The sequence below is a fragment of the Vombatus ursinus genome, unplaced genomic scaffold (assembly GCF_900497805.2).
Source record: "Vombatus ursinus unplaced genomic scaffold, bare-nosed wombat genome assembly UNPS02010304.1, whole genome shotgun sequence".
NCBI lineage: Eukaryota > Metazoa > Chordata > Mammalia > Diprotodontia > Vombatidae > Vombatus > Vombatus ursinus.
The window spans coordinates 4,606,750-4,628,608 of record NW_020950082.1 but is presented as its reverse complement, the minus strand read 5'-3'; the positions used below and the strand labels follow the sequence as shown (position 1 = coordinate 4,628,608).

The window sequence follows — 21,859 nt, the reverse complement described above, 5'->3', positions numbered from 1 at the left end:
TGGGGCTAAACCTTGATTCATATATTTGTGACTAGACAAAGAATCAGTATAGTGTACTGTAGCAACAGTGGTGAGGCACAACAGCAGCTGTGAGGCAAGGCTGTCTGGTAACAAAAAGTCCATTCATAACCAGCCTTCATGCCTCGTCTTGTCGGTGCTTGCCCAAGCTCAGGGACCATCAGTTCCATGATTTAGTTGTAGCAAAGTTCGTGAATAACGCAAAGGATTGTTGTTATGCCAAGCTCAGGGCACAGCTTGCTTGCTGGGCCTTAGCTCTGGAAAACAGGGTGTCTAAAAAGAGAAAGGATCCAGACATACCTAAAATTCATTGCCCTAAATAAGCTGCCAAAGGATTGTTATCCCAAAATGTATATGATACAGGCATGTCTTGGGGCAAAAATAATAATCTGTACTTTTTCTCTAAATACTCCATAATCAGTACAGGGCTGAGGGAAAGGGAGGAAGAGGAAATGCAATAGATTTCTTAGAAGCAACCAAGAGACCACAGTCTCCCTTCATCGATCAAATACTATGTGCTTTCGGGAAAAAAAGAGTGGAAGGGAACACATGGAAATAAAAAGGGAAGAATAAAAAAGAAGATAAAGAAAGAAGAGCTGTTTATAGAGCTTTATATTCCCTCAGAAATGGGGAAAACAGTGAAATTCTTCAAAGGAAGAACTACTTGCCACTTCTTTCCTACTCACCCTCCTTATCACCTTCTGGATACCATGAAACTTTTCAACAATGGTTTTTACAAAGTGAGGATGCCCTATTCCACTCTCCCAAAGGTATTACAGTTTTCAGAATAACATGATAACTATAGCTAATACTTCATATGCTTTCCAGTCACAAAGCATTTCCATCCAATCCTCACAACAATCCTCTGACATAGATAGTACAAATATCACAATCTCCATTTTACATAACGGGAAACAGTCTCAGAAAGGCTAAATGATCACCAAAGCCTTAGAATTCATTTAGCCAATGCCATTATTTTACAGAAAAGGAAAATGAGACCTAGATGTGTGGTCACTTGGTCAAGGGTAGACATGTGGAAAAACCAGGAATTTGCAACCTTTATAGTTACAGGGGTATTAATGTTTATAAACTCTAAGTTATGGGCAAATCCAATTCAACAAACACTTATTAAAGAACAGAATACAGAGCACTGTGCTAGCAATGGGGAAATACAAAAACTGAGTAAGACAGATTCCCTGCCCTTATGGAGCTTACATGCAGGTTAAAGCACACACACACATATAATAACAAGTGCATTGTGGAGGCAGAAGAGTATTAAGAGGGAAGCTAGTATAGTGGATAGAGCACTGGACCTGGGTTTGAATCTCAGCTGAGAAACTTACAAGCTGTAAAGTCATTAAAACTCTCTGGGTAACAGTTTCCTCATCTATAAAATGAGAGGGTTGGATCTGATGGTACCTTTCTATTCCAAGTCTATGAGACAATGATTCCTAAAAGGTGAATAGAATATGGAAAGACAATTATTAACTAGGGATACCAGGTAAAAAGCTTCATGAAGTAAGTGGGGTTTTCAAGGACAGGTAAAATTTCAAAAAGTGGATAGAGAAAGAGCATCCTAGTCAGAGAAGGAGGAAACACAAACTTAGAGATGGGAAAACAAGGAATGTCTTTGAATGTTGGCTAGTTGTCTTAGTTTGGTTGACACAGAGAACATATGAAGGTGAGTAGCTCGAGATAAGGCTGAAAGGATGGATAAATGGAAGAGGAAAGTATGCCAGATTGTAGGGCCTTGCATAGGCAGGTTAACAAGTTCAAATTATTTTACAAGTAATAAGGATCTTAAAAGGACATTCTCTTTTGAAAAGTCTACAGTCATTAACAGAACTAGGCATGAGGAAGATTAACCTGGTATAATAATATGAAAGAGATAGGTGGGATGGGAGGAAGGTAAGGAGTGCAATGACTGGTGAGGAAGTTATTGCAAAATTTCAGATGATAATGAGGGCCTGTACTAGGGTGGGACCAGAGGGAATGAAAAGGAATGGACAGATGCAAGAGAATGAGGAGGAAGAATCAACAGGATGCGGTAAGTGATCAGGTCTAAGAGCTGAAGGAAGAAGTCAAAGAAAATAATGAGGTTTCAAACATGGGACACTGGGTGGTAGCTGAGTTAAAGAACTGAAAAAGAGCTTCAAAAAGAGTTGTTTTTTCTTTTTTAAAGCGCTTAAAGAGTTTTTTTTTATTAAGGTATTAAAGGGACAGATGAATTTAATTTTGGAGATATCAACTGTGACATGTCCTACAAACACATGGAGATACTGGTTAGATGCTTGGTACAAAGGTCAGGGTTGAAGATATATATGAGTCATCTAGGAAGACAGTTGGAGCCATGGGGGTGACTAAGAATGTCAGGAAAGGAAATGGAAGACAGAGGTAGGGGGAGAGGAGGAAAGGGGAGAGGAGAGGAGAGGAGAGCAGAGGACAAGAGAGGAGAGGGAAAGGAGGGAAGGGGGAGAATACTGAGGACAGAAATTGGGGCAAATGTTAACATTATAGGGATGAGGAAAAGGATCTAGCAAAGGAGACAAAAAAAGAAGGGGTAGAGCAAGTGTGAGGACGATCAGTAGAATGAAGCATTCCAGAAGCCACAAGAGGAAAGAGAATCTAGAAGGAAAGGTTGAGTAGTAGTGTCAAATGACACAGAATGGACTAGGAGGCTAACAGGAAAAAGACAATTGGAAATGGTGAGTAGGAGTTCACTGGGTGATTCACTGGGTGAGAGAGCAATGTCACTGCTAGATATAGAAGCCTAATCATAAGGGATTGAAAGAGTACTGAGTTCTGAGAAAGTGAAGGTATATAGGTGATAGGTTACCATTTCAAGAAGTCTTGCAGTAAAACTCAGGAGAAAGATGGGAGAACAAGAAAAGTTAAAACCTAAATTGAAAGTACTCACCCTAATGATGAATCGTCAGAAAAAAATATTTTGTCCACTCGGATTTTTTTTTTTTAAAACAGAGAGGGCTGGATCCTGAAAATTTACTGGAACTTTTTAGTTACAGATTTATTTTTTTCTTTAAAATGAAGTTCCTTTACAGGTTATTTCTACAGCTTCTGAGAATAATCGTATTCTCCCTTCCCTAGGAATATTCTCCAACCCCTATGTGTTCAGACAAGTCCCTCAGGCAGTTTCCTCCTTTCACCCACAACATGGAGAGATTCTACCTAAAAGATAACAAAGCTGTCTCTAGAACCTGATTGGCCTAAATGACTGGCCCTGACTTTCCTGACAGCTTCCCACTCATCTAAAGACATAAAAAGTCCTAGCCACGTAGAGTCTAGATCCCTTGGGCTTGGACTTCTAAAGCCCACTCAAGTGGAGCTTCATGTTACCCCGCCTTGTTGACCAGACACACTTCCACAGGGAGATAGCTAATGGGTAAAGGGTGAGATGGGAGTAGAGCAGAACATCCAGAGAAGCCACTCTATCTTTGTTGAGTGTCCTTATTGTGTTAGAGCAAAGTAAACCATCTTGTGTTAAATGTTCAATGACTTGTGAGTATCCCATTTCTTCTCAACACTGAACCTGAACTAAGAGGATGCTGATATTAGAGCCCTGATTCTGACACCCTACTATATCCTAGACCGTATGTCACATATGTGTGACATACGTATGATGTGGAGGGCAGGAGTGGGGAAGAAAGCAGTGGATTGGACTTAAAATATTTACATTCCAAAAGAGGTTCTGCGACTCAATAGCTGTACAATCTTAGACAATTTACTTAATCTCTCTAGGCCTCAGTTCTCTTACCTGTAGAGTAAACTAGATCATCTCCATATTTCTTTAAAAAAAAAAGAATTATTATTTCTGAGACTGAGTCTCCTAGGCTGGAAGTGTAGCTGCCACTCGTGGGCTGATCCCACTCCTGATCAGCACAGAAACTTTGATTTGCTCTGTTTCTGACCTGAGCAAGTTTCCTTTCCTTAGGGAGCCTGCTAGCCCCTCTGCTCTCAGGGGCTCAGCATACTGATGCCAGACATAGTGTGGACACTGTATTGGCTTAGCCTACTGAAACTCAAGCAATCCACCAGCCTCAACATCCCCAGAAGCAGGGACTACAGGTATGGACCACCACACCCAGCTTTGGTTCTTTTACAGCTGTGAAGGTCTCTAAGACTATTATAAGGCATAATGCAACTTAAAAAGTCAGATTAACTATCTTCCCAATCACAATCCTATCAAATTCCTGGATCTCGAAATGCAAAGGAAATGACCTTCCTAGGGGAAAGAAGATAAAGTAGAAGAAGGTCAGAGTAAAGAAAATCAGAAAAAAAAGGGAGTGACCAAGAGCAAAGGATTCTGGGAACTAGCTCACCCTAACTACTATAAGGCTCACCCAGCTCCAACTTAGTAAAAAGTGCAAGACAGATCTGCTGCTTGACATAAATGTTTGTTGAATTGAATTGGACATCAATATAATGGAGTGGAAACTGGAAAGATAGGGTTGTTTGTTCAAAAACAATAACTAGGGTTGGGAACAAGTTGGGCTTGTGACAGAACCAGGTGTTCTGGTTTCAAAATGTCATGATGAAAACAATTTAGGAGGGAGACGACTCTCACTGGGCATGGACCCAACTTTAAAAGTAAGAGAAACTGTAAGGGGAAGAATGCTGCAGGAGTATCTTGTTTTGTTTTGTTTTTGGTACATCTTTAGACAAAGTGGTGACCCAGGTTGACTAACAAACTCTCTGATGTCACCTAAAACCAAGGCAACCAGAAGATATTGCACCACCTTCATTAAATAATAAGTATTAAGCAGATACAAGGAGGCTGAAATGCTGCTTTCTGAATTAAAAGACAACAACGGACAATGATACTGGTGGGCAAGCCAGCTTGGACCATCATTTATCCCATAACTATTCTTGGAAGAAATTAACTTTCAAAATTTAGTTGTTGGTAGTGGCAGGAGTTGTATGTTTATTAAATTATTAAATCAAAATATTAAATTTGAAAGTCTCCAATAAAGACTTACTCCAACGCCTAACTGTTACATAAAAGGGACAATGGGTTCTTAAAGGTTATACTAGTGAGGTAAAAACTCTGGCAGATCCCATCAATCTATAATTATAATAACAATAATAATAACATTTATGTAGCGCTTACTCTATGCCACATTCTGTGTTAAGCTTGCTTTAGAATTAAAGGCTTAGAGTCCAAATGATGGACTGTACATCCACTTTAGGAGAAAGAATCAAGCTCATTTAATTCCAAAAAGCAATATTTATATAGAATTTTAAGGTGTATAGTGTGACATAGTGGATAGAGGAAGACCTGAGTTTAAGTCTTGCCCCTGACATACTTTGGCTCTATGACCCTAGCTAGGCAAGTCATTTAACATCTTAGCAACCTAGGTGACTCTGACAATAAGTTGCAGAGAAGTTACCGATCTACATTGGTAAAGGGAAATTCTTCACGTGGGAGTTCCATATACCAATGAAGTCACAGTTTCAGTACTTATCTCTATACATCATAGTACATACAACATCCCATTTGCTCCTTACAACAACCCTCTGATGCACTATACATACTACAGCATATTTTTATTCCTGTTTTACAAATGAGGAAACTGAGGCCCTGAGAGGTTGGTTAATTTATTTGCCCAAGTTCATGTAGCTGGTGAAAAGGAAGATTTGAATTCAGGTCTCATAAGTTCATAGACGTAGCATTGGAAAGCACCTTAGAGGTCATCTAGTTCAACCTAGAGGAAGCAGCTCAGTGGATAGAGCGCCGGGCCTACTGTCAGGAAAACTTGAGTTCAAATCTGGCCTCAGACACTTATTAATTGTGTGATCCTGGGCAAGTTACTCAATCTCTGCCTCAATCCACTGCAGAAAAAATGGCAAACGACTCCAGTATCTCTGCCAGGAAAACTCTATAGACAGTATAGTTCACAGGGTCAAAAAGGGTCAGGCACAACTGAACGACTGAACAACAAAAGTCCAACTGTCTCATTTGACAGATGAAAAACCTGAGACGCAAAGCAACTAAACGCCTTGCCTGAAGTCACATACTGAGTGGCAGAGCTAGGATTCAATCCTTGGTCCTTTGAATTAAAATCCAGGGCTCTTTCCACTGCATCTCCCCATTCCAAATCCAGCCTTCTTACTATTATACCACAGAATCTTTAGGTTTGGATAAGCTAATCACCAGACAACTCACCATAAAATGACAGAATTTGGGGTTTGTTTGTTTGTTTGTTTGTTTTTTTTTCCAGTGATGGCAACTCGTAGAGTCTCAACTAAGATGCGGAAGGAATAGCAGTCTACATCTGCAGAGGGAGTCCCCTCACCCATGAAATCACAGACCCCTGAAGTAGTAAAATTAAGTCTGAAATAGTGCATGTTGTCATAGATAAACATGGATACTATATAACTAAGATATTGTAGATACTATAGATACTACGCCCTAAGATGTCCACAACACATTCATGTTTGGCTGCAAATAAGACAACAGGAGAAAAGAAAAAAAAAGCTTTGTGTGTAGAAAGGACATATCCCTTAATCTACAAGATGACAATGTACAGCACTAAATGGATAAATAATAAAGCCCAGTGAGCCTGTAAAACATTCTAAAGGGCTTGGACCCATATTACTCATCCCATAAGCAAAAGCAATCTTTAGGAAAATCTAGAGAATGAGATTGCAAGTATTTTTCAACTAAACTTCCTGTCAATCATATCCTGCATAGTTATGCTTCAGTCACAAAGGAAACACAAAAGACATAGCAACAGGATGAGTGGACAGAGGCAGAAAGTAACAGGGAGGAGGTTGTACTAATCAAATTACACCACTAACAAGCTCCCACATTCATTCCCCCATTGTTCTATTTCTTTTCTATTTCCAATTCAGACCCAACCAACACACCTATCCCCATCGTTTACATTCCTTTACGGTTTTTTTTTTGTTTGTTTTTATCATTTAGCCCCTGCTCCTCCTTCCCCTCACAGCATTTATTCTCTCATCTTAGCATGGCGTAGGAGAAAAAGAACAGGACTTGAAAGTCCAAGAAACGAAACATGGTACCAGATGTGCTGATTATTTGACCCCTGAGCAAGTTCAAAGACACAGGGAGGTTGTTTAGAGATTTCCAGCTATTTAATATTGGGCCTAGAATAGAACTCATTCTATTTAGTAGCGATTATGTTCATGCACTAAATTTTTTTACAGATAAACTTCACTTGTAAAATAGTGGCGTTGGATTAGTTGATCACTAACTAAGCTGTTGTTCAGCTCTCACATTCTATGATCTTATGACTCAACTGCTCCCACCCCACTTTATATACACAAACATAAAAACAAATGTCAGACTAAAGAGATCAGCCTTATTGTCACTACTATAGGACCCACATCTCAAGATGTAGGTGAGCACAGCAACTGCTCTGGGGATTAAAATGAACCACAAGCTACCTCCCACCAACTAGATTACAAGTTTTCTGAAGTCAGGATCCATGTTCTTTTTCTGTCTTATCCTTCCAACGTAGCCAAATGCAGTGGATAGAGCACTGGGCTTAGAATCAGGAACTCATCTTTGTGAGTTGAAATCCAGCCCCAGACACTTACAAGCTGTGTGACCCTGGGCAAGTCATGTAATCCTCTTTGCCTCAGTACCTCATCTGTAAAACGAGCTGGAGAAGGAAATTGTATCTTTGCCGAGAAAAAGTCAGAAACACCGAAAATGACTAGACAACAACCAAAATACACAGAAACTGTCTTTGAGAGAGGGAAGGGAGTAGCAGAGGGAGAAGGAAGAGGATAGGGATAGGGATGGGGAGAGGAGGTAAGAGAGACTGACAGTAGCCACTTACTACAAAATGAGTGAGAAGGATTTTTTTCAGAGAACCTTGGAAAGGCTTGTATGAAATGATGCAAAGTGAAGTGAACAAAACCAGGAGAACAATTTACACAATAACAACAATACTGTAAAGTGAAACAACTTTGAATGAATTTAGAACTGATCAATTCAAAGACCCACCACAATTCAAAAGGATGGGTAAAGAAGTATGCTTTCCAACTCGTGACAGAGTGGTCATCAATTCAAGATGTAAAGCTTCAGACATAGCCAATATATGGATTTGTTTTGCTTAACTTTGTGTATGTAACAAAGTTTTGTTTTTCTTTTATTTCTTCTTTTTAATTTAGGAGTGGGGATGGAAGGGAGAGGGAACTAGGTAATCCCAAAAAAAGGTTTAATAAAAGATAGTAACTTAAACAATTTTAGATGCACAGAAAAAAAAAACCCAACAACAACAGAAGGAAGGTTAGGAAGAAGCATAGACAAGCAGGACAGGTTTGAAAGTCACATGTTGTACTTATATAGTTTAAAAGAAAGTGAGCTGAACATTACAGAGAATCACAGTTTCATGCACAACCCTCTTTTTCTGTTCTGTGCATATTGAAATGCTCATTTTACTTTGCTGTTTGCAAGGTACAAACTAAAATTTTTTCTTAAAATTTTCTTAAAATCCCTACTCTCAGGGAGTTTATGATCTAGTTGGGAAGATGTCATACACACTTAAATTAATGTGCAAAGAGTAGCATTTTATAAGTGTATAAGAGTTATAAAGTACTGAACTCTCCTAGCTCAGAGGAGCTATACTGTATACCTGGTTAAAGTAAAATAATATCCTGACCTGGATAATATCAAATACCAGTTTGGTAGTTTCAGATTTATTGATTTATACAAATCCAAATGTAACCACAAGAAGCTAGAGGAAAGAGTGGACAGTGAAGACACAGAGGCACCTAGATGGCTTAGTACCAACAGTGCTGGGACTTGAAGTCTGGAAAACCTGAGTTCAAATCCCGCCTCAGATACTTACTAGTTGTGTGACCCTGGATAAGTTGCTTAATCTGGGTCTCAGTTTCCTCTTCTGTAAAATGGGCATAATGATAGCACCTGCCTCCCAGGGTTTCTTGTGAGGATCAAACACATATATAGCATACATAAAGTACTTTAAGACACTATATAAATGTAAGCTATGCAGAAGTCTAGCGGTCAAGAGGTGAGAGATGGAGCAATAATTAAGTGGAATAGAGGAGTCACATGATGGAAAATGCTATACACATCCAGAGAAAGAACTATGGAGTCTGAATGCAGATTAAAGCATACTATTTTCACTTTTTTGTTGTTTTTTGAGGGTTTTCCCTTTTGTTCTGTACCTTCTTTCACAACATGACTAATGTGGAAATATGTTTAACATGATTGCACATGTATAACCTGTATCAGATTGATTGCCATTTTGGGGAGGGGGATGGAAGGGAGGAAAAAAATTTGGAACTCAAAACCTCATAAAAATTAATGTTGAAAACTATCTTTACATGTACGTGGAAAAAATAAAATACTATTTACTAAATAGGAAAAAAAAAGAATAGAGGAGTCAAAGCAAAGATTTCCTTTGGTTTAGAGAGACCTGAATATGTTTGTAGGGTTGATGGGAAGGGACCAGTAGAGAAGGGAATACCGAAAACTCACGCTAGAGACAGGGAATGACAGGTGGATCAAGGGTCCTAGGAGAGGCAGAGACAATGAGATCAGTCAGAATGGTTGGCATTAGTGAGGACTAAGGAAATCTCTTCTGTGACCAGTTGATTAATCAATTAATAAACATTTATTAAGTGCCTACAGTGTGGCAGAAAAAGAGGAGAGTATATAATGATACTGACCAGTTTAAAAAATATAGGAGGATAACTGGGAGAAGCTATTTTCTGATGGTCTCTCTCTAAAGAGGAATCTAGGTCATCATTTTTTTTAAAATGAGGGGTTTGGAAATGGGAGCAGGAAAAAAATGTTTTGGAATATATGCTTGGTAGATGAGAGAGATCAATAAGGGAAAAATAAGAGGACTGTCAAGCAGTAGAGAGGATCAAGATAATGCCATGAATTTGTAATGGGTAAGATTAGTTCAATTTTATGACTATGTTCAATTACTCTGGATGAATGAAATGGGCTTTGCCAACCTTAAAGTTCTAAATAAAGGTTAGCTATTTTATCATCATTATCAGCATCAGCATCCTCATTTATAGGCCTGGAGCAAGCAGGCACATCAAGGGATGGGAACAAGAGAACATGAGCAGTTCAGGGAAGCCAAGAATTCTAAGGTAGTAACTAATAAAACATTAAAATAGCAAACTATGAGATCAAGCCTGAGGAAGTAGACATGTAAAACTAGAGTGGACAATGGCTTAGAAATGAGTTAAGGAGGCTGGAGTTCTGTAAAAAGGGTGAAGAGTAGATTTTGTGTGATTGAGAATGGGAGGGGTAAAAGGACAGAAGGCTCTGGTCGGAGATCATAAATTCAAAGTTCTGAATCTTGGAAGGAGTCCAAATCTGAGGGATGATGAGCTCTGTGGCAAAGCCACATTGACATATGGCTTAAATCGGGTAAAGAAGGTCATCAGGATGGAGAAGACAGAAGAATTTATCTGATTCTGTTGCTAGAGGGTTCAATAATATAATATTGGAGTCCTCAATGATTATGGCCACCAAGTGGAAAGGAAAGACATGATCTAGGTATAAAAGTGATTATGAAAGCTTGGAGAAAAATTAAGGGGTCTACAGATGACAGTGACAAGACTGTACCACATAGCTCTCAAAAGAGGAGAGGTCATTAAGGAATGATGGTAGAGGAATGGTCTGGAAACTGGATTAAGACCACTTTCCTACTGGCCTTGTAAGTCAGGGAAAGTGTGAAAGGCTTGCTAGGGATGTCATGTCTTCCTGAAAGATGCAGTTTTCTTTTAATATGTGGCAATGGAAAGAATCTTGGTTGAAAAATTCAAGGCCTCAGGGGAGTTTGTTAGAGCTGGAAACATTTAGGCTTAAAATAAAACTCTTTCTAATAAGTAGCAACTAGACACTATTTCACTATTTAGCAGCTGAAAGCTATTTAACATTTGGCCTTAAAAGAGGACTCTTTCTAGTTGGTGGCAACGAGCTGGTTCATAGACTAAATTTTACACAATTATTTTCTGGATTCCACTCCCATAAAGATATATTTCAGTAAGCTAAGAACATGTCATGAAAAGTTTAAAAGCACTCATGATTTTTCAAAAAATAGTAACATATAGCAACGGTAAAGTAGCTCTTAGTGATAAAAAGGAAAAGAAAAAAAGCATCGAATAACTCTTAAAATACAAAGATAGAAACCTAGACTAAGGAGCCAAAACATCTCCTGACCTAAACTTCATGGAAACAGGAACTAACAATGGTGATACTAAAATTAGCTTTAATAGGTAGGTGCTAAAAAAGACACTGTGGTTACTTCCAAACCCTAAAGAAATTTAGGTACCTAAATTCTCACTGTAGGAGGAAAGTTGGTATTTAAGAAAAGTAGCTTTGTTTTAAAATGAAGGTCAAAGTTCAATGCCAGCACAGTGGATTTTTATTTTTGTAAATCAATTACAATCTATCAGGTATGTTGTTGTTCAGCCATGACTGCCTCTTCACGACCCCATTTGTAGTTCTCTAGGCAAAGATACTGAAGTGGTTTGCCATTTCCTTCTCCAGCTCATCTTACAGATGAGGAAACTAAGGAAAAGAGGGTTAAGTGACTTGCCTAGGATCACACAGCAAGTAAGTCTCTAAGACCAGATCTGAACTCAACTCAGGAAGATGAGTCTTCCTGACTTCAGGTCAGGCACTCTATCCACAGCACCCCCACTAAGTAAGTTAGCAGCACCAAAATTAAATGGTAATCTGGAAGGAGTATTCAGGGTCAAAACTTAGTTCCTAATGTGAACCTTCCTCCCCACTCCAAAAAAAAAAAAAAAAATTGAAAGGTAGAGAGAGAGAGAGAGAGAGAGAGAGAGAGAGAGAGAGAGAGAGAGACCGAGACCATGTAGAGCAAGTAAGACAAAGATAATTTTCTTTTCTTTCCTTCCTCATCAAAAAGTTTAAAAGAATCAGCAAACACTTCTATCTTTTTTTTTTACAAGGTAATTATATTTATTTGTTTCTGTAAAAATGTATGTCTACTCTATTCCATTGATCTACCTTTCTATTTCTTTTTTTTCTTTTTTTAAAAATTCAATTTTATTTTATTTTCAGATCTGCATCCTTCACCCCACCCCCACCCCCCTGCAAGGAAGCAAGAAAATCAACCTGTTATAAACATATACAGTCAAGCAAACACTTCTGTCTTGAGCAAACACTAGGCAGAGCATTGTTGTGGCCCAGGACATGAGATATTGATCAACAGTCCTCACTCCCAAACCTAGACCTTAGTTCCTTTTGCTTAAATGAAGAAATTATCTCCAATGAAGGCAGGCCTATTCATGGAGGAGGAAAGCACCGACAGACCTGAGAAATGCAAATCACTATAATCATGTGGGAAAAAAAAATTCATCAGGGTCTTGGTTGTTCTGCTAGCTTTCGCGAAACGGTATTCAATGACTTGAAGTATAATTTTTTAAAAAAGCTATAATGCCACCGAGTATCTGTTTAGTGTCACTGGCAAAATAAACTGAAGTCACACTCAAAAAAAAATTGTTTTTTTTTCGATCTAACAACATTGCAGCTCATATCATTCACTTTTAAATGAAGAAATAAACATAAGTCATAGAGAAAACTAATTGCCAATACGTCCAGCAGGTATAATTCTAGTTTCCAACAATACAACAAATAAGAGCAATGTTTTAATTTCATCCCACCGATACCAGAAGCTTTAAAGAACGATTACCTTGGCAAGTTCAGGCAGGTAACTATCTAAACCGGAGGAAGAGCTTTCCGATTTGCTTTGTTCGTCATCTACAATTCAAAACAGATCATCTCAGTCACTGGTAATTAAAAATGCTTTATTTTACATAGGGACATGAAGGCAATTTCTTTTCTCCACACTCTGTTGGATTTAGACATGGCATCAATTGGGAGTAACAAAGCACGGCTTTCACCCACCAGTTTAGTCTGATCCACCCTTCCAAGCAAACTCTGCAGAGATCATTTGCCTGACTTGAAAATACCTAAGAGAGCTAATTTCTCCTATTTAAAAAAAATGCTGCTGAAGCAACTTATCATTTTCTTTCATTGTCAAGAGAGGTCCTATGCAACATTTTATTACATTAATGGAATGAAGGACTGGTAGGTCTTTTCTCTAGGTTCTACTTTCTTCTCCACTATCGACCCCTAAAGAATCAGTCAGTTAACCAACAAGTAATTATGAAGTGCTTATTATATACCAGGCACTGTAGTAAACCCTAGGGATACAAAGAAAAGCAAAAACAGGGTCCCTGCCCTCAAAGAGTAGATAGAAGGTAATCTCAAAGGAAAAGCACTGGCATGGAGGGAGGCGGGTGGCAGGTATAAGAAAGAGAAAGGAATGGGGCAGGATAGGAGAAGGAAGGGACAAGAAAAGTCTTTCAATTACCAATTAATCAATAAACATTTATTAAGTACCTACTGTGTGCTGAGAACTGGGGATACAAAAAGACAGTTCCTGCCCTCAAGGGGCTTATAATCTAACGATCCCAAAACTACATATCACATACTATTAACAGTATCACTAAGTCAGGCTTGAACAACTTACCCTCATGAGCTTCTCCGTTACGTTTTTCTTGCATCGCCGCTTCAAAATTGAGTTGCAGAATTTTATTGAGTGTTGTAATCCACTCTTCCATTTCCAACTCACTATCTGCTGCCAAAAGATAACTACTCTTATCCTGCATCTTGAGCTCGAAAGCAAAGCGCCGGACTTTGTTGTTCTAAATGGAAAAAAAGGAATGTACCATATTTTTACCACTCAGGAATTCCCAAGGATTCGTTTTTCTTTAATACTGAGAAAATTTGTTGACCAGAGAATCTTTTTTTAATTAATTAATTTATTTTTAGTTTTTAAAATTCATTTCCAAAAGATTTTGAGTTTTAAATTTTCTCACTTCTTCCCCCTCTGCCCCGAGACGGTGTACCAGAGAATATTTTTCAAATTACCTTAATTGTACTTCAAATTTATTACAATTTATATGTAAAAGAGAAGTGGCATAGCGTAATAGATAGAGAGCTGGGACTCAGGACCAAGAAATTCCGACACAAACCAGCTGTTTGACCTTGGAAAGTCACCTCACTTCTCAGAGATATAGGCGGCTTTCAAAGAGTTACCCAGAAAGTCCCAACCCGTATTGGTTAGAGAGTTTCCTCAACCACCAGTTGTCTATACCAAAGAAATCACAGGTATAGTCTGTACCCCTATATCCAAAAAGGAATTTATATGCCATTTCTAAAACCAAACATTACAGCCTGAATACTTAACCAGGCAGGTCCTAACAAACATTCTACTACAAGACGCCTGGAACACTTATTTGCCCAGTCTCCTGACTCTCTTACTTATGCCTATCCACTTCTAGACTCTATACCTGACTGATAGCATAAAAATGTTAATATATTTACCCAAAGAGGAAAAAAGTGAAAACTCACAATACAGTAAATTAAAAGGACAGTGACAAACAGTGTGATATAAGGACACAGGGCATCCTTGGAGGCACAAAGTCCTGCCTCTGATATATATGGACAAGTTGTTTAACATCTCAAGGTCTTCAGCAATTTCTAAGACTCTAAGTTATGAATGAGTTGTTGATATGCTTCAGTGAAGGGAGTTCTCTGCACGATAGGTCAATATAGTATCATATATGAAATTATAGGTCTGAACTCCCCCCCCATAAAAAGAGGAGATGACATGGGGCTTCCTGTGAGCACAAGCTAAGCAGAGTGCAGATCACGGATTTCTGGCTCAAACCAGAACTAAGCTGTACCTCCAGAAGGGAGACAGGAAAGGAGGCAGGAAGTCAGAGGTGGAGGAGGTTTTTTTTGTTGTTGTTGGGTCTGTTTGTTTGTTTTTCCTTCTCCACTGTTCTGCAGGGTATGTGGGGGTGCCTCATGGAACAGGAAAGGGAATGCTAGCCAATTATGCAATTAAATATTCTAACAGTCTTAAAGATCTCAAAGGCGAAAATACTTGGCATATACTAGAAAATGTTCATGGAAATCTAACACAAAGGTAAGAAAAAGGTAAGAAAAAGTGTGATATCATGTAAAAAACACTATAATGTGAATCATGAGACAAGGATTCTAGTTTCATTTCTCCCACTAACTTGTATGACTTTGGACTTGGGCTTACAAATAAAAGTGAAGGAATTAAATCAATCTCTAAAATCTCTTATGCTTTAACTTAACGCTCCATGTTGTTTTTAGGTATCTGATAAGAACAGTAAAGTAGGTATTTCTTTAATCTTATCAAGTTAATCTATCCTTCCTTTATACAAAGTATCTTATGTAAACCATTATGCTATAATGAGTTTCAAAATTGCTAACTTAAAAAAAGTGTAAGTGCTGATAGGAAATGAGTCAGAAGAAAAATGGGAAAAAGTGGAAGAAAGAAAGAAGGAAGGAAGGAAGAAAAAAGAAAGGGAAGGAAGAAGGAAGGAAAACAAATGGTATGAAGTGGTAAATAAGCATATTCCTGCAACATGCCTAACTTAATATTTAGAAACATGCTGTCATATGTAGAAAGTGAAAAAAATCTAAGAGATAGGGTACATAAATTTGAATTTAAAATGCTGAATTTTGTTTACTTCAATGTAAGACACAGGGGCTTAAGTCTCATTCATCCATTTGCTAAATATATAAAATAAGACTTTATTGCTTTATCATCCTGCTTATACATTTCACTAAATATGCCATTCTTCTTGGAGTAGGAATACTTCTCTTTCAGAGACCTAAATAAAAATATCCTGGGGCATTCAAATCGTTTAGTCCCCCTACCAGCTAGAGATTTTTTTCCAGTGGGGCAAATTCACTTATTCATCCTGTCCCCGAAGAATGCAAATATGATGAACAAATATGAATATAGTTTGTAATTGTACAAAAAATATACTCTGAAGAGCAGACTATCCTGCTCTCAAATTTAGCCTTACTTTACCCATATGTAAAATAAGGGGGTTGGACCCAATGGTCTCCAAGGTCTTCCCCCATACACATGCAGAACTTACGATCCTGTGATTACCTCTTTATCTTCACCTTTTCACCCTTTAAATATGGATGTTCCCCAAGGTTCTGTATCTTTAGCCCTCTTCACTTCATATAAATAGTTTCTGCATGAGTGATCTCATCTACTCCCATGATTTCAATTATCACCTTTAGGCAGATGACCAGAAAAACAATATATCTAGCCCAATCTCTCACCTTGATTCTAGTCCCACCTCTCCAACTGCCTGACAGGTATTTTATCTGGATATCATATCAGCACCTCAAATGCATCAACATTTCCAATTCTGAATTAATTAACTACCCCCAGCTATTTTGATAGGAAAAAAAAACATGCTTCTCTTCTCAACTTTCCTATTTTGTGTGATGATACCATCATCCGTAATCACCTAGAATCAGAAACCTTAGAATCACCTTTTGACTCTTCCCTAGCTCCTCAAACTCAATGAGTTGAGAAGTTTTATCAATTCAGTCTCCATGGTTTTTGTCTCCTTCACCTTCTCTTCTCCATGCTCTCTGTCACTATCCAAGTTCAGGCCCTCATTAGCTCTCATCTATACTATTATAACAGTTTCCTGTCTCCATTATCTTTCTGACCAATCACTCAATCTAGCCATTCATCCACCAACAAGTATTGACTGTGCTTACTACATGCCAAACATTGTGCTAAACCCTCTGGGGACACAAAGGAAGGTAAAGATAGTCTCTGTGAAGGTCTGGCCATGTAAACGACCTGCTCATTTCCCTGTACATATAGGACAAAATATAAATTCCTTAGTTTGGCTTCTAAAAGACCTCCACAGTCTGACTCTTACCTGTCTCTCCTTCCTGATTCTACTCTACTTTTCCTCCTACACTCTACGTCCAGTCACACCGGATGCAGCCAATGTACTGCGCCTTGATTTCATTCCGGCTTCTTCCACTCCCACTCATTTGCATAAGCTGACTGTAAAGATCAAGTTCAAGTGTTTTCTCTCATTTCATTTCCCTTCCCAAATTTATTACAAGTATATTAAATATTATAAGTATACTGTAATACAATAATAATAAATACCATAATAATATCTATTTTAATATACTAAATATACTATTTTCTGAACTTCTCCTTTGGCCTCTATCTTGTGCCATCCCTATCTCCGTCTCCCATCTGACACTGAAATCTTTGCAGGTGAAGACATTTTCCACCTTGACATCCCCATCAACAACCATGGTGCCCTGCATACAGCAGATGCTTTATTGTTGTTTTTCCTTCATTTTTGAAAAGGACCAATGACATTACAGGGTGATATCTTGATGCATGGGTGAATTGAAGTGAGGCAGAGTTGCACAAAATCACTGGCCTCACTTGCTGTTCCAGAGTCATCGAAGTCTAGTGGCAAGACAAAAGTCAGGACAACTGGTAATGACCCAGTATGCAATGGATGACCATGGCATCTTCAATATCTAACCAAGTTCTAAGTGCACCACAGCACCTGTTTCGGTTGCACTCATGGTCATTGGAACATGCTTGGGTAGACAGCCCCCTAACTCACCAATGGGTTTGTGGCCCTCAGTCTGGTTTAACTTGTCTGTAGATATGTTCTACTAGAGTGTACCTACTGGGCATACCATAGCTTCTTGGAGCCACAAGTTAGAGTTGAGCGTCAGATGGACACCAAAAGTGGATGAGTAGCCCTGAAAAGGGCTCAGCAAGCCCTCACACCAGTGGTGTTTTTCCTCCTTGAATACCCATACACCCCAGATGCTTTATAAATCTTCAATTAATTTCATAGCAAGCATTTAATAAATGTTGGTCAAAGTAAATTTATTGAATTAAATTCAACTATTATTTTGAAAATCCTTGCTTATCTGTGTACCCACATATTTCTTGGAAGAATAAGTATTTTTTATGTTTAATAGGAATGTGTATGTATAGCCTTTATCAGACTGTGTACCATTTTGGGGAGGGTGGTGGGGAGGAAGGGGGAGAAAAATTTTAAACTCAAAAGCATATGGAAGTGATTGTTGAGAAATCAAAATAAATTAATAAAAATTTTTTAAAAAGAATAAATATTTTTTCTATGAATGCTCAGTTACAGAAACATGCAAGATGCATATCAGCATCAATGGCACCTAATACTTGTTAAAGGAAGATCATTTATTGGTTTCCTGTCTTAGCAATGAATAATGACAGAACAGGCTTCCTGACTAAACAGTCCAAAGATAAACACAATTATAAGCACAAATGCTCTTGACAGGCCATGTCTAAACAACAGTTAAAGATTTAGACAAATATTTCTTTTAAAAAAGGGGGGGTTTTAAAAGAAACTAATCCATGGGCTAGTTCAATGTAGTTGACACATAATATGAAAACATGAATATTTTATATTTTATCTTCAAATTAATAACCTACTTATAATAATTTTAAAAAACAACTGTTATTTCTACAGAGTCTAATCAGAAGAAATGTTATGATTTCCTTAAATTCTGAAAAGTGAGAATATTTGATCTGTTTTAAGTTTATTTTCTAAAAAATGCTTCTTAATGGAATTTCAGGGGGAGGGAAGGTTCTTAAGTAACTTCTATACTCTTTTTTTAATGCTAATAATCAATCTTTTATTTATTATTTTTATTAATGTTTTGTGAGGCAATTGGGGTTAAGTGACTTGCCCAGAGTCACACAGCTAGAAAGTATTATGTGTCTGAGGCCTCAATCTACTTTTTGAACCTGGCAAATTTGGGAATTTGTTTTCCTTGCCTATGCTTAAATGTTACAAGGGTATTGTTGTGCGTGAGGGGGTGGAAGGTTGATTTCTCTCCTTGAGGGACAGAGAGAGGTAGAAGGGAGAGCAAATTGATTTTTGTTCCTTTTTAAAATTAAATTAATTTGTGTTTTTTTTTTAAAGTTGCTTCTCAAGAGCAATATACTCTTTCCTAAATATCATTTTAGAATTTGGGCATTTCACCTACATAACAATATAGACCAACAGTTGGGAATTGTTCCTCAAAGAGACAGGAAGGCATTTCTAAAGAATAATTTCACTTGGACCAATCTAAAAAGTGCCCAGGGGACCTGATAGAAAACAAAGCTTTACAAAGGACAATTTTTGAACCAGCTATGTGAAACTGAGAAAATCACCAAGTCTCAATTTTCTCATTCATAAAATGACAGAGGAGAACTAATAGGGGCAGCTATAGGTGGCGCAGTGAACAGAGCTCTGGTCTTGGAATCAGGAGGACCTGAGTTCAAATCCAGCCTCAGATACTTACCTACCACTTAACTAGCTATGTGACCCTGGGCAAGTCACTTAACCTCGATTGCCTCACCAAAAAAAAAAAAAAAAGAACTAAAGATGATAATTAATAGTTACCTTCTACCTCAGAGATTCTGTGATTCTAAAACAAGGGATTTTAACTTAGAGTTCATGGATAGACTTCCAGGAGGTTCAGATACTTGGATGGAAAAAAAAAATTACATCTTTATTTTCACTAACTCCTAACTAAGAATAAGCATTTTCCTCAATTATTTAAAAACATAGTCTGAGAACTGGGTCACAGGTTTCAAGAGACCAAAGGAGACCACTGACACAAAAAAAAGATAAAGAACCCCTATTCTAAAAGAAACATAATACATCTTATCATGTGGGGTAGAAAATAAGCAAATGCTAACAAAATCTGATAAGCACGTGGATTCTATTGATTACTCTCAAGGAGTTTTAGAAAGCCAATTAGTCTTATGCAAGACATTGAATAACTGTATCTTTAAGAAAAGCATAGGGGCAGTGAGGTGGCACAGTGAAAAGAGCTCTGGCCTTGGAGTCAGGAGGACCTGACTTCAAATCCAGCCTTAGACACTTAACACTTACTAGTTGTGTGACCCTGGGCAAGTCACTTGACCCCAATTGCCTCACCAAAAAAAAAGCAAAAAAAAAAAAAAAAAGAAAGAAAGAAAAGCATAAATTATTTTAATAATTTTCCAAAGCCTGATGCAACTTATCAAAGCAAATAAACATACTCCCACACTACTCTGCCATGTCTTTATTTCAAAGGAGTATGAAGGAAGAGTCTTCCCTTAAAAATGGCTACTTAGACTCTGAAATACATGTACTAAAGATCTCTCTAATTCCACAGTCCAACAGAATATCTACATATTGTGCTGCACACATAGCAAAGGTTCTCACATAATATAATAAATGAGCCAGATTGTTGTTGTTTTTCTGGCTCTTATTACTTATGGCTGCAAAAGCTGTCTTGCCAAATACCACACACAATAACATGTGTTTTGCTTCAAACTTTTTTTTTAACGCTAGCATTGTAAAGGTCAACTCAAAGTAGCCAGAAAGGTTTCCAGAACTGAGCTCGATTGAATCACCAACTAAAGGAATCCCACACAAGATGCTGTGCTCAGCTACGAAAGCCAGGCAACTACCATTAAAGTTCTCCATCAATGCTGTCGATAACTCCAGGCTTCTTTATTGCAAAAATTAACAGAGGCAACTTCTTCCTAGGGTATTGCAGTCAACGGGAGATACTTACATAGAGCTCATTAAAAAAAAAAAACTCTTATTATCCATGACATGGTGCTACACACTAGATCAGGTAGCCCAACCACACATGTGGGCACTGAAAATGAAGATGCCCATATACAGATGCCCATTAAAGACCGGTGGGTGATAGTATCCTTGTTGAATAGCCCCATGCAAAGGTAGCATGGTGTGATATGAAGAGCACTTCACTAGAAGTCAAGAGACCCAGGATCGAATCCTGGCTACCAACTAGCTCTTCTTGGTGCCTAAGAGTCTCCATCAGAATAATGAAAGGAATGAGATGAATGATCTCCAAAAATCACTTCCAACTTTAACTAAAGCATGCATAGACAGGCAGAGGCTCTGCTCACACTCCTTATGTGTAGGAATATGGCAGGCTAGAACCTAAGGAGATGAACTGAAATGATACTGATATCACTCTGGCCTTTTGGGAGAAGCTAGTGAGAAGGATGAATCCATATTTTCCTGTAAGGCCTGACAAAGAAATGGGGCAAAATACATGCAAAACCACCAGAAATTTTACCTGCTTTCCAAAACAACCCTAAAGCCCCTTCCAAAACCAAAACAACCCCAAAGAGCATATAAATAAACCGTCCCTCCTTTAATAATCTGTACTGGAATCTATAAGAGAATACACATACATATGGGTATACACACACACACACACATTTACACATATATACATGAACAAAACTTAAAAGTCCTCTTTCTGCTACTATCTATCTGATCTGAAATACATCAGGAAGTTTCTTCATCTCTCTAGGCTTACCTCCCCAATTGTAAAACTGGGAGTAAATTATACAATCTATCTTTCTAAATCTTAAAATGGTATACTACGCCAAGTTTAGGTTTAAGCACCTAGATGGCACAGTGGACAAAGCATCATGGAAGTCATGAAAACCTGAGTTCAAATCCAGTTTCTGATACTTTCTGAGTGTGTGTGTGTGTGTGTGTGTGTGTGTGTGTGTGTGTATGACTCTGAACAAGTCACTTGATCTCCATCTGCCTCAATTTCATTAAGTGCAAAATGGGAATAATACTTGATCATACCTCGCAGGCTTAATCATAGCTCCTGAAACCGAAAGGGTTGTTCTGAGAATCAAAAAAGATAATGTTTGCACACAGTTCCTGACACATAGTAGGCACTTAAAAAATGTTTATTCCCTTTTCTTTCCCCTTTTACTTCAACTCAGTTTAAGTAATCCACTGGAAGTATACTTTCCAGACTTTAAATTCAATCACGAGATGGTAGGACAGCTGTCCCTGAGGCTACAGTAGCATGTGGCCCAGGCAGAGAGGCCAGCGATGCTCAAATGAATTGGTG

General features: G+C 38.1%; 1 protein-coding gene across 1 annotated transcript in view; it reads right to left on the bottom strand.

Annotated features, from left to right (window-relative positions):
- Nucleotides 1–21,859, bottom strand: part of DOCK9 (dedicator of cytokinesis 9) — a 359,630-nt gene that overhangs the window by 133,905 nt on the left and 203,866 nt on the right. Inside the window, exons 8-9 of the mRNA XM_027854137.1 lie at nt 13,560–13,734; nt 12,717–12,784 (exon numbers count right to left, since the gene is read on the bottom strand). Coding sequence (XP_027709938.1) covers nt 12,717–12,784; nt 13,560–13,734 — 243 coding nt within the window. The remainder of the gene's footprint in view (nt 1–12,716; nt 12,785–13,559; nt 13,735–21,859) is intronic.